At 41.4% G+C, this 24,573-nt stretch overlaps 1 protein-coding gene across 9 annotated transcripts in view; it reads right to left on the minus strand.

Annotated features, from left to right (window-relative positions):
• DOCK3 (dedicator of cytokinesis 3) overlaps window positions 1-24,573 on the minus strand; it is a 263,108-nt gene that overhangs the window by 79,153 nt on the left and 159,382 nt on the right. For all 9 annotated transcript variants that reach the window (XM_070456013.1, XM_070456012.1, XM_070456015.1 and 6 more), the window contains 4 exons: window positions 16,785-16,873; window positions 11,741-11,866; window positions 2,003-2,127; window positions 364-526 (listed from right to left, as the gene is read on the minus strand). In XM_070456013.1, coding sequence (XP_070312114.1) covers window positions 364-526; window positions 2,003-2,127; window positions 11,741-11,866; window positions 16,785-16,873 — 503 coding nt within the window. The remainder of the gene's footprint in view (window positions 1-363; window positions 527-2,002; window positions 2,128-11,740; window positions 11,867-16,784; window positions 16,874-24,573) is intronic.

Below are 24,573 nucleotides of genomic sequence, written 5' to 3' on the forward strand. Positions count from 1 at the left end.
CCATTTTTAAAGTCATCATTGAATTTGTTACAATGCTGCTTTTGTTTTATAGTTTGGTTTTTTGGCCACAAGGCCACAAAAACCATAGTTTGGTTTTTTGGGATCTTAACTCCCCAACCAGGGATCAAACCCACAACCCTGGAACTAGAGGTGAAGTCTTAACTGCTGGACCAACAGGAAGTCCCCAGATCCCACATTTTTGGATCACTGTCCAAAGAACAGTCTCTAATAACATCCCATCTTTGAGTACACAACTCCTCATTTTCTTGCCCTGATACTAGTAAGAACTCTTATTTCTGTCCCAGAGAAGGAAGAGCTATATTCATATTCTCAAAGCAGTGTGGAGAGAGAAATCTTACTCACTGGAACAGTGTCTGAACTCAAAGCGCAGGTGGGAGCCCCGGAACCGGTCGATGGGGATGGGCAATTTGATAATCTCTCCCCAGCGAGGACTGTTGCTGTGGTAGAGGACGAAGGAGTGGTAGGAACTCCTGTTGGGCTCTCCTGAACCCAAGCTGATGCAGTCCTGGAAGAGAGAAGCAGGGCAATGTGCCACCCTACTGGACGGGTCCCTTGGATTTCTCTGTTACTCAGACATTTCACTTCTTCTTTTGTGTGGGTCTCATTTTTTCCATCAGGCCAAATCTTATCAGGTGACTGAAATTCAGTACTCTGGGGGACAACTGTGAAGATGGTGTAAGGAGCCAGCAGTCACAGTGCTCCTGTTTTCCTTGGAGCAGAGGTAATTGCACACACCGTTCAGTTTACCTGAAGGAAGCTGAGTGGTGCCATCTGAATCACTAAGGTAGACTCTTCATCCTCATTAAGAAAGAAATGGACTCAGAGAAGTCAACCGTACACAGAGCTTTCCAGATCAGAAAAATAATTAACTAATAAAATGGAGAGAACCGGTTTTCTAATCTTCAGCCCAAAGGTGCACTGGCATTTTATGTTGCCTGTGGCTGACTGTTCTTGGACATAACCAAGGTAGACCAGATTTAACTTGAACCCAGTTTCCAAATATTACTGTGAAAGATGCAGTCCTATGCCCCCCAGGAAGCTGCAGGCAATACAATCCGGAGCAGCTCCCTGTTCAAACAGGGCAGAGTGAACAGCTGAGAGCTCTGCTGACCCCCACATTATTCATGCAAACAAGAATTGCCTTAGTCCTTGAGGTGGGTTTTTTAAATGACATACATATCTCTGTTTCTACCACCACATCTACACTACCCTCCATTTCTTTCTATTAAATAGCTTTGACAGATGACTGTGACTAACTTTATCTTTTTCCTTCTGTAAAATGTGGATGATCATTGCTGTTCTGCCTACCTCATGAGGCTGTTGTCAACACACAGAAGGAAGGTTTGTAAAAGACTGATTTGCCTTCTACCATGTGGCATGCAACAATGCCTTCTTCTCACTTGCCAAGGACTTGACCATGGCTTGACTGAGGGAAAAACTGACATAATGAAAGTAGAAAAACAGCACTCCAGGTCTTCTCTTTTAATCAAGACTGTCAGAGGGTCCTTGTGCTGCACTGGCATGAGTCTGCTGTTCCTTGTCACATAACCTGGTAACAGCAAGTGGGTACACCTATTTACTAAAGAGCAAATGTAACATTCTATATTAGCTCTAGGACCTAATAACAGGTCCAAAAGAGTGGGACCTAATAACAGTTACCAAAACTAAGCAGATGGATGCTAGACAGGTGGCTGAAAAAAGTAACATGTAGGACAGACTGGAGGGAATAGGTCTAAATGAGGACAGGAGGGATTCAGGTCAGACACCAGGAAGAATTTCTGAAAAGGCTGTATGACCCTGGAAGTCATTATCAGAGCATACTGCAGGGTTTCCCTGAAGAGAAGCTAAGGTGGAGAAGAGTCTCAGAAAGTGATTTGAATTCAGTCCCTCTTGAGGAGGATGGGTCTCTGGACGAAGTCCACAGAAACACTAAAATTATTACAGGATTAGCTGTCATTCCAAATTGACCGGCAAACCTTACCTTCAAGATTTCACCATCTGCGTAAAGCACATACATGGTCACTTCAATATTCTTTTGTACGCTCTTTCCCCCTCTCTCAAAATCCCCCTTCTCCAGGGTGAGGTACAGGTCATTGCGGATATCACCTGCAGGGAAAGAAGTGTCACGTATTCATGACCGCAGAAGCCACTATGCCCCATGTGCATGGAGGACAAGGCTAGCATCTGGACCCTCCAGGGCTCAGGGCAGGGCTCAGGGCATTCCAAGCTTGGTTAATAACAGTGGACGTTCCACCAGTATCAGCGCGGCAGTACTCAGGTGGGTTAGTCATGTGCCCTCTAAGTCTGAATCTTAGGGGTGTTCACCTCAGCTTGGCTAGGGTGGGAAAAGGCAGACTGCGGGAGACTGCTCAGCCTCTCTCCCCTCCAAGAGAATGGCTGTAATCTAATCCTACAAAGAGGAAAGGTTTTATAATCAAAAGGAATAGCACTTCCTTTAATCATATCTATGTCTTCACCACTAATTCCTCGTCCCTTCCCTCTCTTTCCTAGCTTTTCTTTTGGCAACCCTCAATCTTTCTGAGTTTGCCTGGAGGACACACTGCTCCCTCCTTCTGGAGGCTTACCCAGTTTCATTCCCTGCTGGGGTCCCAGCAGAGGTCACTGGATGGTCAGGTTTTCTTCTCTGAGTTGCCAGTGCTCCGGGAGCAGGTGACTCCCCGAAAGCACAGGTGCCAAAGCACTGGGCCGATAGTGCCGTGCTCCTCCTATGGCCCTGTGCTCGGAGTCCAGCCCATGCAGCCCACGCCGGCTGCTTTAGAGTGGGCAGGAGCAGAGCCAGCTGCAAGTCTAAATGACCTAAGTCTCAAATGCCTTTTTCTTTAAGGGGGGATGGAATTGTCTGTTCATGTATAAAAGGAGCTTATATGGGCTGCTCTAAGCTTCTCCCTTCTCCTCAGGGAGGCCTGGCGTGCTGTGGTTCATGGGGTCGCAGAGTCAGACATGACTGAGTGACTGAACTGAACTGAAGCTTCTAAACCCACAAAGTGACCAATTTTACTTAACACAAACTAAAGAAGGGCTTTTGACTTGCAAAAAAAAAAAAAAAAAAAGTAAAGCCTGTGGCAGCGGGGGAATCTTCAAAGGAAGAAAATGACAAGGGAAACCAGGTGAGGCCAAAGTGAGGATGTGTTGGCAGCCTGAAGAAATCAACTGAAAGTTAATGGAACAATTCACTAACTTGCAAAGGAAACCAATTCAGAAATCAAAGTCTTTCTACTTCAGTTTCTAGAAAAACTGGCACATCTAAGTCTGTTTATTACTTGGAATCACAATGACATAAAGAGGCTTTGTTTTTGGTGAGCAACCAAGCTTTCTGGTTTGGCCAGGTACTTAATGAGAGCCTCTTTTCCGCACTGCCCACTTCTCTAACTGTGGGTGTCTGAGTGTCTCTTACACATGAAACAGTGATGGACTATGACTGGCCCATATCTTGGGCTTTGGGGGTCTTCATGTCCAAATCTTCTATTCTTCATGTTGCCTTCCTACCCTACGAGTACCGTCATGGTTTTTTGGTCACATAATACTCTCAAAAGAGCAGTCCATGAGAAACGGTAATTCTCTGACAATGCAGAGAATTTTAACATGTGAAAGCTATTTCCCTAAACAAAATAGCCCTGAGGCTCCATGAAGGGAAGAGGAAAATGTGTTCTTGAAAATCACATGCAAATGCAACTGCCGGGAAGATGGGACCGACTTCAGGGGGTCCATCCTTGCAGTCTGTACAGACTTTCCTCCTGGGCTGAGCAGAACCTCTACTTTGAATTCTGATGAGTCTGGAACTTTAATCTTCCTCTTTTGAACAATCCTACTTGGGTCCTCCTACCAGGTCATTAAAAAGAGCACTCATGTGTGCAGGTAGGGTGGGGAAGGCAAGCAGGAGGAGAAGGAAAACTCAAATTCATCAGTTTGCTACTGTCAGAACAGAGGATGAAAAAAATCAGCCCTGAAAGTAAAATTCAAAATTACTGGGAACTTAACTATAGGTTATTGCCATTATAATGGGGAAAATCAGAGTTGGTTACACCTTAAATTTTTAAAAATTGGAACAGACACCTCAGAGCTTTCTCCTGATAATAGCTTTTTAGTTACACATTAACTTTTCTATGGAACTTAAGTAATTATTCAATTTCTAGGATGATTTGGCATAAAGTGAATAGAGAATTTTAATATCTAAAGAATAGGTGCTTTGTTTAAAATTACCCTGGTTTAAATCAGCACTCTCTGGAAGTTATTCTCAAGACAATTCATGTGACTCTTCAAAGCAGATGTTGGCTACCAGCAACGGTATTCTAGCTTGTACAAACATTTTAAATTTCTGTGGCTCTATACAAAAGGTAACCATATTACAATAAGTATGTCCCTAAATGGAACATTTCAAACTTTTCCAAGCATTGTATGATATAAAATACTAATATCAAACTGGACATCATCCTGCAGATGGATAATGACAGAATTCGGTCTGTTTTGGTTTTATAGAGTGAGCTCATAGTTTCTGGGCAGCTTCTCCAGGGTGTTTTAAACTAGAATGCCAATTTCAAATGGAAGGACTGACCTAGATATTCCTACAGGTTTCATTCTTTTAAAATTTTCTATTTAAATAGAATGCCTTTGGTGATCACCTAGAAAATGTGTAAATACACATAACTGTACCCTCTGAGTCACACACTGAAGCAGCTTGATTTCATCAGATCTTTTCTCTTTATTTAGAGGACAGATCTGCCGAGAACCAAGGCCATTCTCAGTCAGAAGAGTTGCAATTTTGTAAATTATGGTCTCAATTTTGAAAACAGCTCTTTGTAACAGTTAATGTAGCTGGGGCCTTCTCCTCAAAAGCTCTCTGGAGGATCATTTAAATTGAACTCTCCACTAATTCTCAAGGAACTAGAAGGAACAAATGTGAAGAGCTCCAGGATGTAATGAGCCAGGCCTGCCTTACAGAGAGCCTCCCAGGGTCCCTGCTGTTCACAGCTATCCTGATCGCATGTTACATGTTTACAAAGACTACTAGTAGGATCATGGGTTAACACTGTCTCCAGGAGGCTTGTGTAAAGTTTAGCACCAGTGACCTGGAAATATCACCAGGAGAGGCATGAGGACAGGCACCTTACAATAAAGATGGGAGATAGAAGGCCTGAGCAGCAGTTTCTGTGATTAGTTTGGAGACCACTGCGTTTTTCTGAAATCATCTAGGGAGCTTGTTAGAACTAGATTCTAATATTCACCCCTTAGAGATTCCAGTGGGTCTTGGGTGGGGCTTGTGTACTTGTATCTTTAAAAAGCATCAGGTGACTCAGATGCTCTCCAGGGTTTAACATCAGGGGACCATAAAGTGTGGGTCTGCTGGGAAGATGCTAGTGAAGTCTGGCTGAGGGTGTGGAACTGGGCAGCTCTTAGGCAGCGTGGAGGATTGATGAGACGGGTACAGAGGGGGGAGGCTTTTTGGAGGCCAATGGGAGTATGTATTGTGGAGGGCAGCCCTGATTCCATTTGCTAGGTGTCCTCTGCTTCCTAAGATTGGCAGAGCCTCTAAGAGCATCAGCAATGCCTTACATCTCTGAATGCTTGGTGCTCAGTTGACACGCAACAGAGTTTCTTCAATGGGAAGATGAATGAATGAGACTGTTCTTGTAAGAGGGCTTCAGCATAAATAATCTTTGTCCCTTTTGCAGTTTCACACAGCAGGCAGTGAAAGCTGCTGGTACAGCTGCATGTCAGAAAACTAGGGACTTAAGAGTCGGCAGAGGCTGGCAAAGTTTTTCTGGAAGAGGCCAGCAAACTTTTTCTGGAAGAGGCCAGATAGTAAGTACCTTTTAGGCTTTGTGGGCCACATGTTCTTTGTTTTTACAACCCTTTAAAAATGTAAAAAACCATTCTGAGTTGGCGGACAGTATGAAAGGCTTCTGGATTTGGCCTATGGGCTATAGTTTGCTGATACAGTGTTCAACTGTCCAGAGCAGCGTCACTACCGGCAACACTCCAGATTCCTAGAAGTCAACACAAAACAGCTGCTGGGGAGGGAGCCAGGTCAGGGACCTGAAGCCGTCTGATGATGTCAGGGATTAGCCTGAAACATTCTAGGGTCCTCAGAGACAGAGGTCTTAGAAGGAAGCAGTGCTTTGCAGCTACCGGAGTCCTAGGGGGCTGGGGAGCACTGGGACAGAGCTGCATCCAGCAGAGAGAACAGCATGTGCTTCAGTGGCCAGGCCTGATTATCCAAAGACCTGCATCCTAGTGCGACTTTGGAGAAACAACTCATCCCATGTTTGCAGGTTTCCGCTGAAAGCAGTCTCCACAGAGTTTCAGAGTCTTCGAGGTTCAGCTCAGGCACCAGAGCCTCTGTTAGCAAGACTGTCTCTTGCCAGACACGCCAGCCTTACTTGGAGTTTGGGGGACACTATATCTTGCTCGGATTCTTTATTAAATTCATGTCCCTTCTGTACAAATGACTCACACCATGTGTGAGGCTCTGGGTTCAAGAATAATAGTGTTAACTACTACATTATTTAGAACTTGTCCAATTCAAGACAGGATTAGGAAGAGCTTCTGTGGATAGTGTTTTATTTCCCTTAAGACCACGGAAAACTAGAACACATCTTCTCCCGGGAGACACTGCAGCCTGCTCGGAATGGTGCCAATTCTATCTCTTGGCAGAACAGGAGTCTCCTGACAGCATTCATGGAGATGTGGAGATGTTAACTACCATCCTGTATGGACAGTTTCAGACATGTGACCAACATTTTATATGATGGAGTAGATCTCATTCTGAGGAAGAGACTTAAAAAAAAAAAGGCTCTTGGCAAGATTTCTTCAGAGTACCCAGGGAAGACAGGTTCTTTGTTTTTCTAACCAAGTCTTCGGTGTCACACTTCTATTGGTTTCTATTGCTACAAAGTCAGTGACATTCTCTGCTCAAACAAAATGACAGGAATGGGCATGGTGTGACATCACTGTGTATGATTATTCCTTTCTTGGGTCAGGGATGTGGGGATATTCCAACCCATTGTGGGACCAGATGTGATCATTCCTAAACCATCCCTTAGAGATATGGTCAAAGCTTCATGTGACACTCAGACTGACCACAGTCCTCTGAATCTACTTGTGGTAAATACTGTCATCACTCTGTTGAGGAGAACTTTTCTTTCAAAAGTCATGAGATGTGTCCAGCAGAGCTGAAAAGAGCAGCTTTCTGCCTTTCTGATTCTTTGCAGCTTGGGATAAGCATTACTCATTTTCTTTTCAATGAGAATAGCTGATCTGTCTCATAAAAATCCTTTCCTGTATCTACTCACCTAGGGCTTTGTAAGGTTTTATAAATATTCCAACATGTCCTTAGTTTTCTCTGATCTTAATGAACACCTAAAGTAATACACAGTCTCTAGGTTGGGCTGGTAGCTTCTCTAACATTTTGTCAGTTATCCCAAAAGGTGAGGCTGATGAAGGATTAATAATGCAAATGATACCCCACCCCAGTATTGCAACATTCCATGAAACAAATGAAGATGGAGACAAAGCAGGCAAAAGCAGACAGGAGACACAAAAGCAGGAACTTACACCCAACTATCTTCATCTCTGCACCAGAAAGAAAGGGGCGAGAATGAGGGGACAGCACAGAGAGAAACAAGAACAATTAAGACAAACAGGAAAAGAGAAAAAGACATCACTTGCAGGTTGGTGATGAAGCATGCACTTTATATCAGGGTCAAAGCAAAGGACAGAGTGTACTTCTGAGCACAAGGGCAAGAGTCGGGGGGCCCCCTTGAGGGCTGCCATGCCAGCATAGCTGCCTTCTAAAGGGCAAGGTCAGGGCAACCCAGAGAGGAGCTTGTACCAGGACTGATTCAGAGAGGGGCAAAGCATCCCTAAAGCAGAGTACTCTTTAGGACACGGTTCTCAAATGGGGCCCTAAACCATCACCTGATAGCCTGTGAGGAATACAAATGATCAGGTCCCACCCCAATCCTACTGTATCAGAAACTCTTGGGGTGGGTTTAGCAATGTGTTTTTCCAAGCCCTGCAGGTGATTCTGATACATACTAAAGTTAGAGGAATACTGGCTTAGAAAAAAAAAAAAAAAACTTAGCCATCAACTAGAATATATTAAAATCACAGGGCAGATTTCTTCGGACAAAAGAGAAGCTCATTTAACTAATATGAAACTTGGCCCATAATGCCCACAGTAAATGATAACCTTACAAATTCAAGGCTTAGAAAACAAGTTAAAAGGTTTCTTTCCCACAGAACCATGACAGCTCTGCACTCCTACTGACGCCAGGGAATAGACTCTCCTAGAACCCTGACACTTAGAAAACTGCACAGAAGCTGCTGGCACACCCCTGCTGGCTTAGACGAGGTTTGGAGGAGTGAACAGACCACTCTTGAGCAAGAGATTTTAAATCATTCCCTTTCAGTTTACAGTCTTTTGGCTGAGAGTTTTCTTGAAAGTTCTAATTGGGCTAATGCTGACAAGTGAGTCACAGAAAACTCATTCACCTGAAATGTCTGCCCTGCTCCAGTATTTCCTCTCCATTTTCTTGAAAAAAATCTCAGAGTAAACGTGCGTTGTAGAGTTATTAGCTTCTGTAATGAACTAAAATGAGTTGGGAGGGAAGGAGGAACTACCCACAGAAATATGACGATAAACCAACAAAAGGCTGTTAGGTGTTCAGTTTCAAAATAAGGCTTAAGTTCCGAACATATCGGTTCATTCTTCTACAATCTTGGATGGACTTGGATGGACTTGGTTTATGTGCCTTCTCTGCAACTCCCAGAACACCACCAGCAACGGTGGTCTTGCCTCGCGCTCACTATGAGTCATGAACACAGCTGGATGCCTATGCAGTCAGGGCCTTGGCTGTGGGAAAGAATAGGACATCTCCTGTTCACAGCAGTCACGTGGTGTATCTTACACACTCATGGAAAGCAACAGGAGACCACTGAAAAGTCCTTTTCTGAAATCGTGTGTCAGATACTGGTGTGGTCAGAACTTGTCTAAATGCTGTAACTTAGAGCTGTAAGCTCTGTCAATATGCTTTGACAAGGACCTGTCTGGGCCATCTGACATAAAGGACCTCTCCAAATGAATATCTAGTAGTTTCTCCCAAATGCTGGTAGTTTCAAGATAAGAGCCATAGTATATGAACCATTCTAATTTTTCCATGTATTCTAATTTCTCAGACTTCAGTGTTGAAATGCTCACAGTTACTAACGTAATTCATTTCATTGTTCATTTCTCTTATGACCATGTGTCAAGAAGCTGCAATTTCTTGCAACTCGGTCATACCAGCACCATGAGGGCCGAGGGACCACTGCAGCCCAGATCCGATATTCCCACAGGTGAAGACTGGACCAGCTGTAGGTGGAGGGTGACCTCACAAAGGGACTTCCTGTCACAGCCATAGTTTCCCAGGACCGATGGACCACAACTGAAAACACTGCTGTACACTTTTCCTGCTGCTCTAGCAGAACCTTCAGGGCCAGCCCTACCGCCTCGCCCAAGGAGGGCAAACCCACTCTGATGATATCTTGTGGGGGCATTAAAGGCACTGTCAGTTGTTAGCACACAACCTGGAGAGGGGCAATCTGTGCAAAAAATTCTTTCCTCGAGAGGAGGTAAGGTAAAAGAGGGGAGACACATAGAGGACTGCCTCCTGCCTGTGAATCAATCCTCACTTTCAGCTCCAGTACTCAATACTTCAAGGGCAGACAATCCAGCAAAGAGCACATTCACAGCCCCAGTCTGGACACCCTAGGATTGCCAGTGTCTCTGCCTTGTGGGGCAAATCAGACGATGACGCCGCAGCTGCCCACTGGAGGAAATGATCCTGACACTCCGCTTGCCTCACCAATGATACTGATACTGCTTACTTCCAAGGTCAGGTCCAACCTTCTCAGAAGTCCTTTATCAACCTGTGTGCCAATGACACAAAGAGATTCAGAGTGCTCACAAAAAGATCTCTTTCCACAGGTGAGGTGTAGATGCTGTAACTCTTGAATTTAAAGTCTGCTTAAAGATTTTTGACTGAAGCTTGTTTCTTTCTAGTCTCTGTTCACTTTGTTTTGATTCTATGACTGTGTGAGGGCTAAGAGGAAAGCAATGTCCAAATCTTAGACAAACTAGTTCTTAAAAGGGAGAAAGGACTTCAAGCATATCTTTCAGAATATATGACTCCATATCATGAGCCTGGATAGCGCATTTAAAAATGATCATCAGATCAGTTTTGGTAATCACCAATTATTTCTTCAGTGACATGTTGCCAAGAAGCTAGGGATGATGTCTGGGCTCTTCTCCTGATCACTAGGGTCACAGAGGGCTCGGAAACACTGTCAGGACAGGATGGGAGACATGTCCTGTGGAGGACATCACCCTCCACAACAGCTAGATGAGGGCCTTTCATAAGCATGGAGTCTTCTAAACATTTAAAGATAAACACAAAATTGACAAGGAATTGATTAAATGGCCTGGACTGTCATTTAAAAGATCCTCCTGTGTGCATGAGCAAGAGACAAAGGCTGTTCACAGCAGCTTGCTCTGCAGTCACAGTGTCTATGGAGAGAGAGTAAAAGTGATAGAAAACAAGTCTGGGCATAATGTGGGGAGCAGAAGAACAGCTGGAATCCATCACAAGGCCTTCTGTATGCTCAGGCCATACTCTCCCCCGGGTATATGCTGGCACATATTTCCAATAAGAGAAGTTTTCAGCACCATGGAGGATTCCAAAGAGGAGATTATTGAGTGGTCACTATCAGTTTAGTCTAGCCTGGCTTGGCTCTTCTAAACAAAAGCAAATAAGCTTTTAGTGGAACACTGAATGAAACTTAATGGAAAAGGTAGGGTCACACCTCCTGTAATTCATCCAGACAAGGAGCTATTTCCTTGTTCTTCCTTCCTTCTCCTTGTTTCCAGCTTCTCTGTTTCCAGACTGCCTCCCATCCATCAGAGCCACGCCTCTATCCTTCCCTCATTCCCCACAGCCCCCCTGGTTCTGATGGCCTGTTTGGATTTACTGCTCTAGCTTGACCCGCATCTGTCTCACTAGGAAACACGAGCTTTAGATTAACCTGCTGGAACCACACTTGAGAGCCAGTGCATTCCCACTTTCTGCCCTAGCTCTCCATCAGGCATCAGGTGAAAGGGGTTAAGACAATTTCTGAGAAACTGGCCAGGTAGTACTATTCACACTGCCTAACCTATACCATTTGCCAACCTGTTTTCCTGATATGGTATGGTGTTTTCATTGTTATGATTCATTTTTCTGATACAGATATATCTGCTTCTCCTATATGAACTGGGATTCACTGACATTACAGGCATTATTTTCCTTAAAGAGGATGTTCTTATGAGGGGCTTCTCTTCTAAGATATGTAACTGAAGAGAAGAGTATAAAAAAGGCATCCCTGTGAGGAGCTCTGTGTTGATTCCTAATATCTAGTCTCCACAGGAGACAAAAAGGTTCAAGTGCCAGACTGCTGTGCTGCCCTGGTGAAGGTATGTGGGGGCTTCTAGAAAAGAACAAATGCCAACAAGAGCCAAAGGAGACACTGGCTGCAGACTGCAGTCAGCAACCTGACTCTGGCTGCAGAGGCTGTCAATGGCTGTGGGGCTCCTCCACAGTGTGGTTTGCCACCTGCACACAAGGGGAGCACCAAACTCCATTCTCCTAACCCTTTTCCCACCCCAGCCCCAAGAGGTTCTGCCTACCTGGCATGATGACATCAGGAAATCCCAATTTTCTTGTAATTGCCAATCCCCTATTAAATATCATGGGATTTTCTCTCCTAATCTGTTCCATGTCTCCACGAAGAAGCTGCAGAGAGATGATAAGACCTGCAAAAACAAAGTCATTTTTTTTAAAACTCAGAATCACTTTTCTACCCTAGAAAACACAGAAAAGGTCTTTTTTTTCCCCAGGAGAAAAATGTGAAAAATTCAGCATTTTTCTTGAGAAAAGTTTTGAGGCAGAAAGTATACATTATCCTGAAGAGATATTCTAGAAAGCTAAAAGAATCTAAGTCAAAATCTTCTCAAAAACCCAGAGGACTACTCTATTAAAAAGACTGAGGTCGGGGAAATTAAGTTGCCCTCCTCTCTGTTCCCCAGCATCCCGAAACCTGGGCTCCCTGGTTTAGCCACTAAAGTACCTGATCGAGCTCCAGTTTCTTCATTTGCTCAATGAGGGAGTTGAAACATTATTTCCAAACAGCTTCAAGTTAAGCCTGGCCAAGAGGCAGTCAGACACACACTCCAAAGAAAAGCAGCCTATTTCTCCTCCTGGGTTTCCCACAAGTGCACGAAGACCTGCCCTCAGTAGGGCCATCCTAACTGAGGCTCTCTGAAGTCTATGGTGCTCCCAGCACAGAGGGAGGGGTGCTTTTCTAACACTGTTTAAGTGGCCAGTGTCTGTGAGTCACAGACAAAAATCATAAGACACTGACAATGGCATGGACCTTTGGTCATTCTGGGAAGTAAGACAAAATTCAGCATTCTAACCTTGTTAGGAGATGATGGAAACTGCTTTTTGATTTTTTCTTTTAATGTATTATTACCACTATCCCTCTTTTAAAATGTCTCCCGAGTTTTAAACACACCATAGCTTCAGAACTTGTAGCCAAGGGTAGCTCTTTATAAATAAAATACATAAATACAGCAAAGAACACTATGAATATTGGCATGAACAGTCTTCCAAATTGCAACTTGTTAAAGAGTAAGGTTCTTGCTTTAGTCCAGCTTTAGGTGAGGGATGTGAACTCCCTTCACCTTCCAGCACACTGTGTACATAGCTCCTTGGCATTCAGGCACATATGAGGAAAAACAGGCTCTTAAAACCAGTGAGAGAGGCCCTGAGGAAACCCATGCTACAGAGTTTTAGAGAATGCAAGTACTCCCAGCTGAGCATCTCAAACTTCATAGCCTCTGGGTTGGAAATGCTCTGAGGACCCTCCTAGCTGAAAACATGCTGATCTTGATAGAGGTTCTTCTCAACAACTCAGAATTGCCATGCCTTGCAGTGGCTTTACACCATCATTTAAGAGCAACTTGGGGGATTCCCTGATAGCTCAGTTGATAAAGAATCTGCCTGCAATGCAGGAGACCCCGGTTTGATTCCTGGGTCAGGAAGATCCTCTGGAGAAGGGATAGGCTACCCACTCCAGTATTCTTGGGCTTCCCTTGTGGCTCAGCTGGTAAAGAATCTGCCCACAATGCGGGAGACCTGGGTTCAATCCCTGGGTTGGGAAGATCCCCTGGAGAAGGGAAAGGCTACTCACTCCAGTATTCTGGTCTAGAGAATTCCATGGACTGTATAGTCCATGGGGTCACAAAGAGTCAGACACCACTAACTGACTTTCACTTTCAAGGGCAACTCTGTATTTACAACAGGTTTATAACATTAAAACAAAGAAGGTTATATAAAAGAGGTTATGAAATAGTTTCAAGGTAAAAATTATCTGGAGAAACATGGTTCTATGTAAATTTGATAGTTATCTTCAAGAGTATATTAAAAGTTCACAGGCTTTTATTTATATGTTAATTGAGGTACAGTAGATGTATAATATTATATAAGTATTAAGTGTACAACAGTTATTCTCAACTTTCAAAGGTATGTTCTTTTTGTAGTTATTATAAAATATTGGCTATATTCCCTGTGTTGTTATACAGTTGTAGTGTGTTTATTCTATACATGGTGGTTTGTACCTCTTAGTCCCTTACCTCTCCCCATATCCCTCTCCCCACTGGAAAGCAAGACCTTGTTCTCTATATCTGAGTCTGTTTCTTTTTTGTTATATTTGCTAGTTTGTTTTACATTTTAGATTCCACATATAAGTGATATCATAAGTATTTTGTCTTTCTCTAACTTATGTCACTTAGCATAATACCCTTCAACCCTACCTATGTAGCTGCAAATGGCAAAATTTCATTCTTTTTTAAGGTTGAGTACTATTCTATTGTACATATACACTACATCTTCTTTATCCATTCATCTGGTGATGGACACAGGTTGCTTTCATACTTTGGTAATTATAAATAATGCTTCTAGGAACACTGGGGTGCAAGCATCTTTTCAAAATAGCATTTAAATTTTTTTCAGATATATACACAGCAGTGAAACTGTGGGGTCATATGGTGGTTCTGTTTTCAGTTTTTTGAGAATCCTCCATACTGTTTTCCACAGTGGCTACACCAATTTACATTTACACCAACAGGATGTGAGGGTTCCATTTTCTCCACAGCCTTGCTAACATTTGTTATTTGTGTCCTTTTTGATGACAGCCATTTTGACAGGTTTGAAGTGATATATCATTGTGATTTTAATCTGCATTTCCCTGATGATTAATAATATTGAGCATCTTTTCATGTGTCTGTTGGCCATCTGTATGTCTTCTTTGGAAAAACATCTATTCAGGAGGTCTTAGAGATTTTTAAACAGTGCTTCTAATTTAATCAAATATTTCATATTCGGTTAAGAGTTAATGCTAACATGTACAATTACACCAAGATTTAGATACATATTAAACATAGTTTTATTTTTTATACTTTTTCCCCCTTTACTTTTATTAGTTAGAGGCTAATTACTTTACAATATTGTAGTGGTTTTTGCCATACATTGACATGAATCAGCCATGGATTTACATGTGTTCCCCTTCCTGAACCCCCCTCCCACCTCCCCATCCCATCCCTCTGGGTCATCCCAGTGCACCATCCCTGAGCACTTATCTCATGCATCCAACCTGGGCTGGTGATCTGTTTCACACTTGATAATATACATGTTTCAATGTTATTCTCTCAGATCATCCCACCCTCGCCTTCTCCCATAGAGTCCAAAAGTCTGTTCTATACATCTGTGTCTTTCTGTCTTGCATATAGGGTTATCATTACCATCTTTCTAAATTCCACATACATGCGTTAGTATACTGTATTGGTGTTTATCTTTCTGGCTTACTTCACTCTGTATAATGGGCTCCAGTTTCATCCATCTCATTAGATCTGATTAAATGAATTCTTTTTAATGGCTGAGTAATATCCCATGGTGTATATGTACCATAGCCTTCTTATCCATTCGTCTGCTGATGGGTATCTAGGTTGCTTCCATGTCCTGGCTATTATAAACAGTGCTGCGATGAACATTGGGGTGCATGTGTCTCTTTCAGATCTGGTTTCCTCGGTGTGTACGCCCAGGAGAGGGATTGCTGGGTCATATGGCAGTTCTATTTCCAGTTTTTTAAGGAATCTCCACACTGTTCTCCATAGTGGCTGTACTAGTTTGCATTCCCACCAACAGTGTAAGAGGGTTCCCTTTTCTCCACACCCTCTCCAGCATTTATTGCTTGTAGACTTTTAAACATAGTTTTAAAATAAAAGCAGGAAAAAAAAGAAGTTGAGCTAAGATGAAAGCTGCTTTGAAATAAAGATTTTCTATTTCAGTTTCCAAATGACTGATAATGGTAGACATTGATTCTCATTAGTGTCAGGCTTTCTCGGTGATGCTAACACTGAAAAGGACTAGAAAAAGTGATATTAATATGTGTCTTTTGTTGGGGGGCTGGGTATGTAGTCTTTGTTCAGGAAAACACAGACTTTACAATGTGACAAACCCTGCAACACTTTTGTTCGCTCTGGATTCGAACTGGAACTCAAGTTACCTATCAAAGCACAAGGAATTCACCACAGAAACAGCAGAAAACGCATTTTGGTCAGAAGTAATGGCCAAAAAGCACATGAAAAGATGCTCAACATCACTAATTATCAGAGAAATGCAAATCAAAACTACAACAAGGTATTTATCACTCACACCAGTCAGAATGGCCATCATCAAAAAGTCTACAAACACTGGAGAGGGTGTGGAAAAAATAAAACCCTCCTGTACTGTTGATGGGAATGTAAATTGATACAGTCATTGTGGAGAACAATATGGAAGTTCCTTAAAAAACTAAAAAATAGGACTATCATATGGTCTAGCAATCCCACTCCTGGGCATATATCCAGAGAAAAACATAATCTGAAAGGATACATGCTCCCAAATGTTCACTACAGCACTGTTTACAGCAGCCAAGACATATAAGCAAGTTCAGTGTCCATTGACAGAGGAATGGATAGAAAAGTTTGGTACATATGTATAATGGAATATTACTCAGTCAAAAGAAGAATAAAATTATGCCACTTACAGCAACATGAATAAACCTAGAGCTTACCATACCAAGTGAAATAAGTCAGACAGAGAAAGACAAATATTATATAATACTACATATATGTAGAGACTAAAAAAATGATACAAATGAACTTATTTACAAAACAGAAATAGAGTCACAGATGTAGAAAACAAACATGGATCCTAGGAGAGAAAGGAAAGATTGGGATTGACATACACATCACTATATATAAAATAGAAAACCAATAAGGACCTTCTATATAGCATAAGGAACTCTATCCAATACTCTGTAATGACCTATATGGGAAAAGAGTGCATATATGTATATGTACAACTGATTCACTTTGCTGTACACCTAAAACTAACACAACACTGTAAATCAACTATACTCCAGTAAAAAAATTTTTAAAGGAAGTATTAATAATTAGGGAAGGTTTCAAATCATCACACAAAGAAATAGAAACTGCCAGAAAAGGAGAATAAATGTCTGTAGGAAATAACTTTATATCTGGCAACTGATCAGCACAAATAAACTTAAGGTGTGTATGATGAGCAACTGCAAATGTAACACAAAGTCTTCTAGCCAGAGAAGCACCTTACCATGACTGGCACTGGGGGCAGAGTACTTGGCGCTGGACTTGCGGATGATATTCTCATGGATCTGGGACCACTCACTCTCATTGTTGCATCTGTAACAGAAGGACAGGCATCATGACAGTCAAGAGTTTTAAACATCTGGTCTGATGTTCAAAGTGCAACAACACTTTCCTAAAGAAATGAACTTATATTTTACTAAATTAGACAAGGCTTTGTTTTCTTGGAAGGCACACAGAAGATTCACATTTGGGGAAAGAGCAGAAACTCTAAAACGAACCTCTGCAAATATCTCTAAGTGGCAAAATATCCTTTTGTCTGAAGTAGTACTTTCCCGTGTGACAATTTTTTTTTTTTTTTTTAGTCCCTTACACATACTTGCAACTAGGCACTAGAGGAAAGTTCCCAACAGAGGAAAACAACAGTTCCTCTCAACAAGTACTGCTGTTTAGAAACTTCCATGTCTTGCATTGGCTTTATACTGTCATTCAACTGTCACTATAATGGCCTCAGAGAAAAGTCCTGCTAACATCAGGGCAATGTGCATATTTGCCTGTGGTTGTATTTTAGCTAGATCAAGCTAAGAAGAAAAGTTTGGGAGAGTAGTGGGCTTGGTTTGCTGTGAAATCTTCTGTAGTCAAAGGGAAGGAGGGCTTAGAGAAGTCTGGATGCCTAAATACATAAGAATAAAGTTCTTTCCTAGGAATTTCAGGAGTGGAAGAAAAGAGAATGGAGCAACAGACCTGCACCTCTGCTAATTTCTGACATTTTTAGAGTCTTCCCCTCTAAAGAACAATTCCAAGAAAGCTGCAGTCATACAACTATTTGGTACAGCTTAGGAACAGAGACTAGGAAGGAATTCCTCATCTGAAAGTAGACATGCTGATGAAACGACTGAAATGAGATTAGGGCCATCTCTTGAAAATTCCATGAGACACTAGGAGTCTTCATAGCCTCAGCCCCTCCTTTCTCCTGTTGGACAGGGAGAACCACTGACTCCAGAAAACAGAGCTCATGCACAAAGGAAAACCCACAAGATCTTTCCATGGTTACTTAGAAGTGTGTAGTCCGGCACAGCCACTTCCAAGCAGAGACTCCAGCAAGAGTTCTATCATGTGCCATCCAGCAGTGTGAATGAAGCACAACTGGTTTCTAAATAAAAGGCTTTGTATAGAGACCATTCAGAGATAAAGGAGGTTGGTCACTAGACTAATTTTTTTCTAATCAGTAGCTCTTCTGACTTCTCAGTCAGTATAAACAAGCCTCACTTGCTCAGAGATGTTGCAAAAAAGTGTGAGAGACAAGGTTCTCACAGTCCAGAGCTGTGAGGATAACTTCTGCTCACAGAATTCCTTCCAAGGAGAGGAAGGGAGACAGTGTTCTTTAAAATGATCACTTGTGATTAACAACTCAGTTGGAAGTCAGAAGTGAGAGGTGCTGGCAGCAGCACACCTCGCCCTCCCTGTCTGACATGCACATGATTGCATCTCTTCCAACCAGTCACCACACCAGAGAAGTGCCCAGCTGGTGAGGACTCAGACTAGTCTCGCAGTCAGACTCCTGTCACTTTCTAGGTTTACAAGATCAGTAGTCCTTTCTTTAACAGAAATCTGACTACAGTTCGTCATAAACAGTGTACTCCCCCACCTCACTTCAAAGTAAGTCCTGACTAATGCACAGTATAACGAATACAGATAATAATATTGTACTATAATAATGCAACATGATAAATATTGCTTGACTGGCAAACATTACAAAATATAAATGTATCAAAGTAACACATTATACATCTCAAATATACAGGTATAAAATACACACACAAATACAAAAGAATTCCTATAAATAAAACCAAAAGAACAAAAAGAGTCTTGTAAATTAACTTCCTCTCTCAATGGGTGATATAATTTCAGTGCTTCTTCAATAAAACACTCACCAGTTATTTGGCAGTATACAAAGCTTTACCAACCACATCAATAGTGACAAAGTGTATTACTTCACTGACATCTACCTTTCCAGTCAATACACACAATTCAGATGCTAGACATTTGATGGCTTGCCCCTCATATTCTTCTCCCTTTGTACACCCCTTAACTATCAGTGACCTTCAGAGCTCTACATTTGAAGCCCATTTTCTTCCTACCATATAAGCTTTCTGGGTTATCTCACCTGCTTTCATGGTTTTGACCACCACCAAAAGCTGCCAAGACCCAACGCAGTGTCTCTAGCCCAGACATCTTGCTAAACTTTTGACCTACATGGCCATAAGACAGCTTGACATTTCCTATCCACCTGTCTACTCTGAGAGATTGCTTCTGAGTAGAACCCACTAGCTCATGAAGCTTTCTTAAAATCTTTCACAAATGACCTCTCTTCTTCATGGCCCTGGTTCAGCCATTATCATCTCTCTTTCAGACCATTGTAGTCACCTCTTAACTGGCCTTTCAACTCTTTTCCTTTCTAGAACGCCAAGGGAGCTACTCAAATCATCTGAAACTCAGTGGATGCAGTGTCATCAGCATATTTTAACCAATCACTGGGATAATTCTCTAAGGAAAAAAATAAATGTAAGCATTTATTAACCAAATAAGTTATGATTATAATGAAGCATCATTATGTTGTATCCAATCAAATTAATATTTAAAGCACGATTACTGACGTTGATGATTTGTCCTCAATTATAAAACACACAAGGGACTGTAATCTAAAAGAGGTCTGTGTGCCTCTGTGGCACACCTTCCCCACAGAGGAAATAACCAGCGCAGACAATGACGCGGCACTTCACCACTACACGTGCAGGAATTTTACTGATGGCCAACAGGCACGTGAAAAGATGGTCAATGTCACTAATTATTAAAGACATGCAAAGCAAAACTACAGGGAGGTTATCACCTCACACTGGACAGAACTGCCATCATCAAAAACTCTACAAACAATAAATGTTGGAGAGGGTGAAGAGAAAAGAGAATCTTCCTACACTGTTGGTGGGAGTGTAAATTGGTACAGTCATTATGGAAAACAGTATGGAGGTTCCTAAAGAAACAAAAAATACAGCTTCCATATGATCCTGCAATCCCACACCTGGGCATATGCCTTAGGAGAGCTCAAACTCGAAAATATACATGCAGCCCAATGTTTACAGCAGCACTCTTAACAATAGCCAAGACATGGAAGCAACCGACATGTCCCTCAATAGATGAATGGATAAAGAAGATGTGGTACATATATGGTGTGTACACACACACACAATTACTAAGCCATCAAAAAGAATAAAATAATGTCATTTGCAGCAATACAAATCTACCCAGAGATTATTATATTAATTGAAATAAGTCAGAGAAAGAGAAATATCATTATGATATTGCTTATATGCAGAATCTAAAAAGAAGTGAACTCATTTATGAAATACAAACAGACTCACAGATTTAGAGAATGAACTTACAGTTACTGGGGGAAGGGTGGGGGGAAAGGACAGTTAGGGAGTTTGGTATTGACATGGACACATTGCTATATTTAAATATATAATCAACAAGGACCTATTGTATAGCACAGGGAACTCTGCTCAATGTTACGTGGCAGCCAGGACATGAGGGGAGTTTGGGGAAAAAGGGATACCTGTGCATATATAGCTGAGCTGCTCTGTTGTCCACCTGAAACTATCACAACATTGCTAATCAGCTACACTTCAATATAAAATAGAAAGTTAAAAAAAAACAACTCATAAAATGTGAGTGGGGAGTAAGTGTGCGTGCTGTACTAAGTCATTCAGTCGAATTCTTCGCAACCCTATGGACAATAGCCTGCCAGGCGCCTCTGTCCATGGGATTCTCCAGGCAAGAATACTGCAGTGGGTTGCCATGCCTTCAGGGTATATTCCTGACTCAGGGATCAAACTCACTTCTCTTAGGTCTCCTGCACTGGTAGATGGGTTCTTTAACACTAGCGCCACCTGGGAAGCCCCAGGGAATAAGTAATAGTAATACTCCTCAATTTTACTTCTGTGATTGAGCATATAATATGTAATATACATTTTATATGATTTAAAATATAACTAAAGTGATAAATTTAATATTTTATCGAAGTAGTTATTTATTTCATTAAAGTTGGCCTAAACATGTCTGAACTTCTTTCATTGCGAAGTTGGAGAGTGGTCATCACATATTTAGAGGTGTCCTAGGTAGATCAAATGTACTAGCTACAGACAACCCCCACCCCATCTCAATGCTCCTTGGCATTCTCTCCTTCCCGGTCCCGGGCTCCAAATTCAGCAACCCTTGTAACTTGCAACCCTTGTAACCCTGCAACTCCTGCCCTTCTGGATAGGAGGAAACATGATGTCTGTATCAGAATAAACTTCACACAGTGATTATTCATTTGTGATTTTTAAGGTTTCTGGTTCATTGAAAAGTGACCTAGTTTTTACACCTCAGCTTCTTGTTCTGATTTTTTTTTAAGGATGTGTTGCCTTCCTAACACACATGATATCAAACATCTATAAAGCCAGAGCAGTGATCATGGCAAAAGAAGTACAGGGCTTGAGGTTGACTCTGAATAATATAGGAAATGATGAGAATGTCAACAACTAATGATGTATTTCGCCAATTCACTGATTAAAACTATACAAGAGGTTTTTTTTTTTTTTTTAATCCTTGCAAACTTCAGTCCTAGCAAAAGCTAAAGCACAATCAGTATCAGTAAAACCTTAAAGCTTCCAATTCAGTCTACCAAATATGTCCTCTAAAACTTACTGGAAAATAGTACTTCTCCTGAGGGCTGAATTCACTCTGCTCATGTGGATTTAAAACACTAATCCTAGAGGAATTCCATACCGTGCACAAAATCGATTATTTCACAAACATGGACATGTCTTTGAAAGTCTGTTAACACTGTCAAGTGTAAAAACTATCCTACATTTTAACTCTATTACTCCTTCAAAAATTTATTAAAAAACTATCTTCCCTGTTACAAAAAAAAACCATCTTTCTTTGGCTTTTTAGAACTGATATAATAGGCACAGCTCAGAGCAAGGAGCTAAGAATAAGTTACACAAGAATCCCACTTCTTGAAAAGTGACATGTTGGTACTGAAAGCTCTTGTTTTTGAAGGAATTAGGCCAATTAAGCTTGACAGCATGATTTCAAGAGAAGTGCTGTGCAAGCCCCTTTCAACAATGAAAATTTGCACGGAAGCAAGGAACAGCTGATACATGCAAAGAGATGCAACTCTGGAGTGCTATCTATAAACTCCCTGCCCTTGGACAGGGTGGAGTAAGATGATAATGATGATGATTTTGGATTAATGTTTATTCCTTGTCAAAGGAAGGAAGTTTTACCAAGAATCAGATCCCACTACCCATCAATGAAGATATTTTGTAAATGGAGAAAGGCTGTGACTGATGCATGAACGGAAGAGAAAACCCACCAAAATTTCCTTTGTAAGTTATTTCAGAGGAAGAGCCTCATCCCATCAAGTACACAACACTGAACAAAACACAACTTAAGGCAAACAGGTAATAAGGGTATCTGGGCTTTTATTTTCAAATTAATAAGCTGTAGCTAATTATACAGAGGCCCAAATTAAGGGGAATTGTGAATTAAAGCTCACTTCATGCCTGATTCAGATACAATAGATAGTACGGAAAAATTCCCACAAATATGGTTAAGATATATTAACCTGTTGATTGACAATATTAGATTTAATTTGAAAAAAATAATATTGGGTTAAAACCAAAAGAGGAGTTTTTTAAAAAAAATTTTCACAGAAATACACCTGCTTTAAAAACTCACTTTGACATAAAATCGCAGCAAGATCTTTTTTGACAGACCTCCTACAGTAATGAAAATAAAAACAAAAATAAGCAAATGGGACCTAATTAAACTTAAAAGCTTATGCACAACAGAGGAAACCATAAATAAAATGAAAAGATAACCCTCAGAATGGGAGAAAATATTTGCAAATGAAGCAACCAATGAGAGATTAATCTCCAAAATATACAAACAGCTCATGCAGCTCAATATTAAAAAAACAAACATCCCAATGAAAAAAATGGATGGAAAATCCAAACAGACATTTCTCTAAAGAATAGATACATAAAAAAAAAAGAATAGATACATATAGCCAACAAACACATGAAAATATGCTTAACATCATTTAATTATCAGAGAAATGCAAATCAAAACTACAATGAGGTATCACCTCACACTGGTCAGAATGGCAATCATCAAAAAATCTACAAACAATAAATGCTGGAGAGAGTATGGAGAAAAGGGAACCCTCTTACATTGTTGGTGGGAATGTAAATTGGCACAAGCACCATGGAGAAAAGTATGGAGGTTCCTTGAAAAATTAAAAATAGATTTGCCTATGACCCAGCAATCCCACTCCTGGGCAAATACCCAGAGAAAACCATAATTCAAAAAGATATATGGACTCTAATGTTCACTGCAGCACTCTTTACAATAGTGACATGGAAGCAATCTAAATGTCTATCAACAGAGGAATGGATAAAGAAGATGTGGTACACATATATAAAATGGAATATTACTCAGCCATAAAAGGGATGAAATAGTGCCATTTACAGAGCTGTAGATAGACCTAGGGGGCTTCCCAGGTGGCTCAGTGGGTAAAGAATCCACCTGCAATGCAGGAGATGCAAATTTGATCCCTGGGTGAGGAAGATCCCCCGGAGAAGGGGATGGCAACCCACTCCAGTATTCTTGCCTGGAGAATTCCAGGGACAGAGGAGCCTGGTGGGCTATGGTCCATAGGGTTGCAGAGAATTGGACACGACTGAAGTAACTGAGCATGCATGCAGACAGACCTAAAGACTGTTATACAGATTAAAGTAAGTCAAGGAAAGAAAAATAAATATTGTATAATATCAATTATGTGTGGAATCTAGAAAAATGGTATAGGTGAACTTATTTGCAAAGCAGATATAGAGATACAAATGTAGAGAACAAATTTATGAATATCGAGAGGAGAAGGGGAGTGGGATGATTGGGAGACTGGGATAGACATATATACACTACAGTGTAAAAAACAGGTAACTAATGGAAACCTACTGTATAGCACAGGGAATTCTACTCAATGCTCTGTGGTGACCTAAATGGGAAGGAAATCTAAAAATGAATGGAACTGATTCACTTTGCTGCTTCACAGCAGAAACTAACACAACACTGTAAAGCAACTATACTCCAATAAAAATTAATTTTAAAAAATGCTTTTCCCTACTCTGGTTATGTTTCCATTTACTTAATAAAAATATTAACATTTTGGGAGGAAAAGAAACTCACTAAACCCACCACTGATCATGTTTTCAGTACTCTGATTCATGCCTGCATGTGTGCTAAGTCGCTTCAGTCATGTCCGGCTTTTCGCGACCCCATGGACTGTAGCCCACCAGGCTCCTCTGTCCATTGGATTCTCCAGGCAAGAATACCAGGGTGGGTTGCCAAGCCCTCCTCCAGGAAATCATGTAGACCCAGGGATCAAACCCGTATCTCTTATGTCTCCTGCATTGGAAGGTGGGTTTTTTTGCCACTAGCGCCACCAGGGAAGCCCGTGATTCATGCCTAAGTCTCTATAAGCAAAGATAGAGATGCTTGGATTCTGTACTACTCTTCTTTGTTTTTATTTTATAGTGCTTAATAAGAGTCAGGAGGAGATGCACTGCTTCTGTAAGGCAGAGCCCTTGGCTGCTAAACACTGAAAATAATGCCATGTCTGGCTGGTGACTTACAGATCAGTAGTGGCAAAAATGAAGAGTAAAGCCTCAGCTCCTCAGAGAAACTGGTTT

Source organism: Odocoileus virginianus, chromosome 26, assembly GCF_023699985.2.
Source record: "Odocoileus virginianus isolate 20LAN1187 ecotype Illinois chromosome 26, Ovbor_1.2, whole genome shotgun sequence".
Taxonomy (NCBI): domain Eukaryota; kingdom Metazoa; phylum Chordata; class Mammalia; order Artiodactyla; family Cervidae; genus Odocoileus; species Odocoileus virginianus.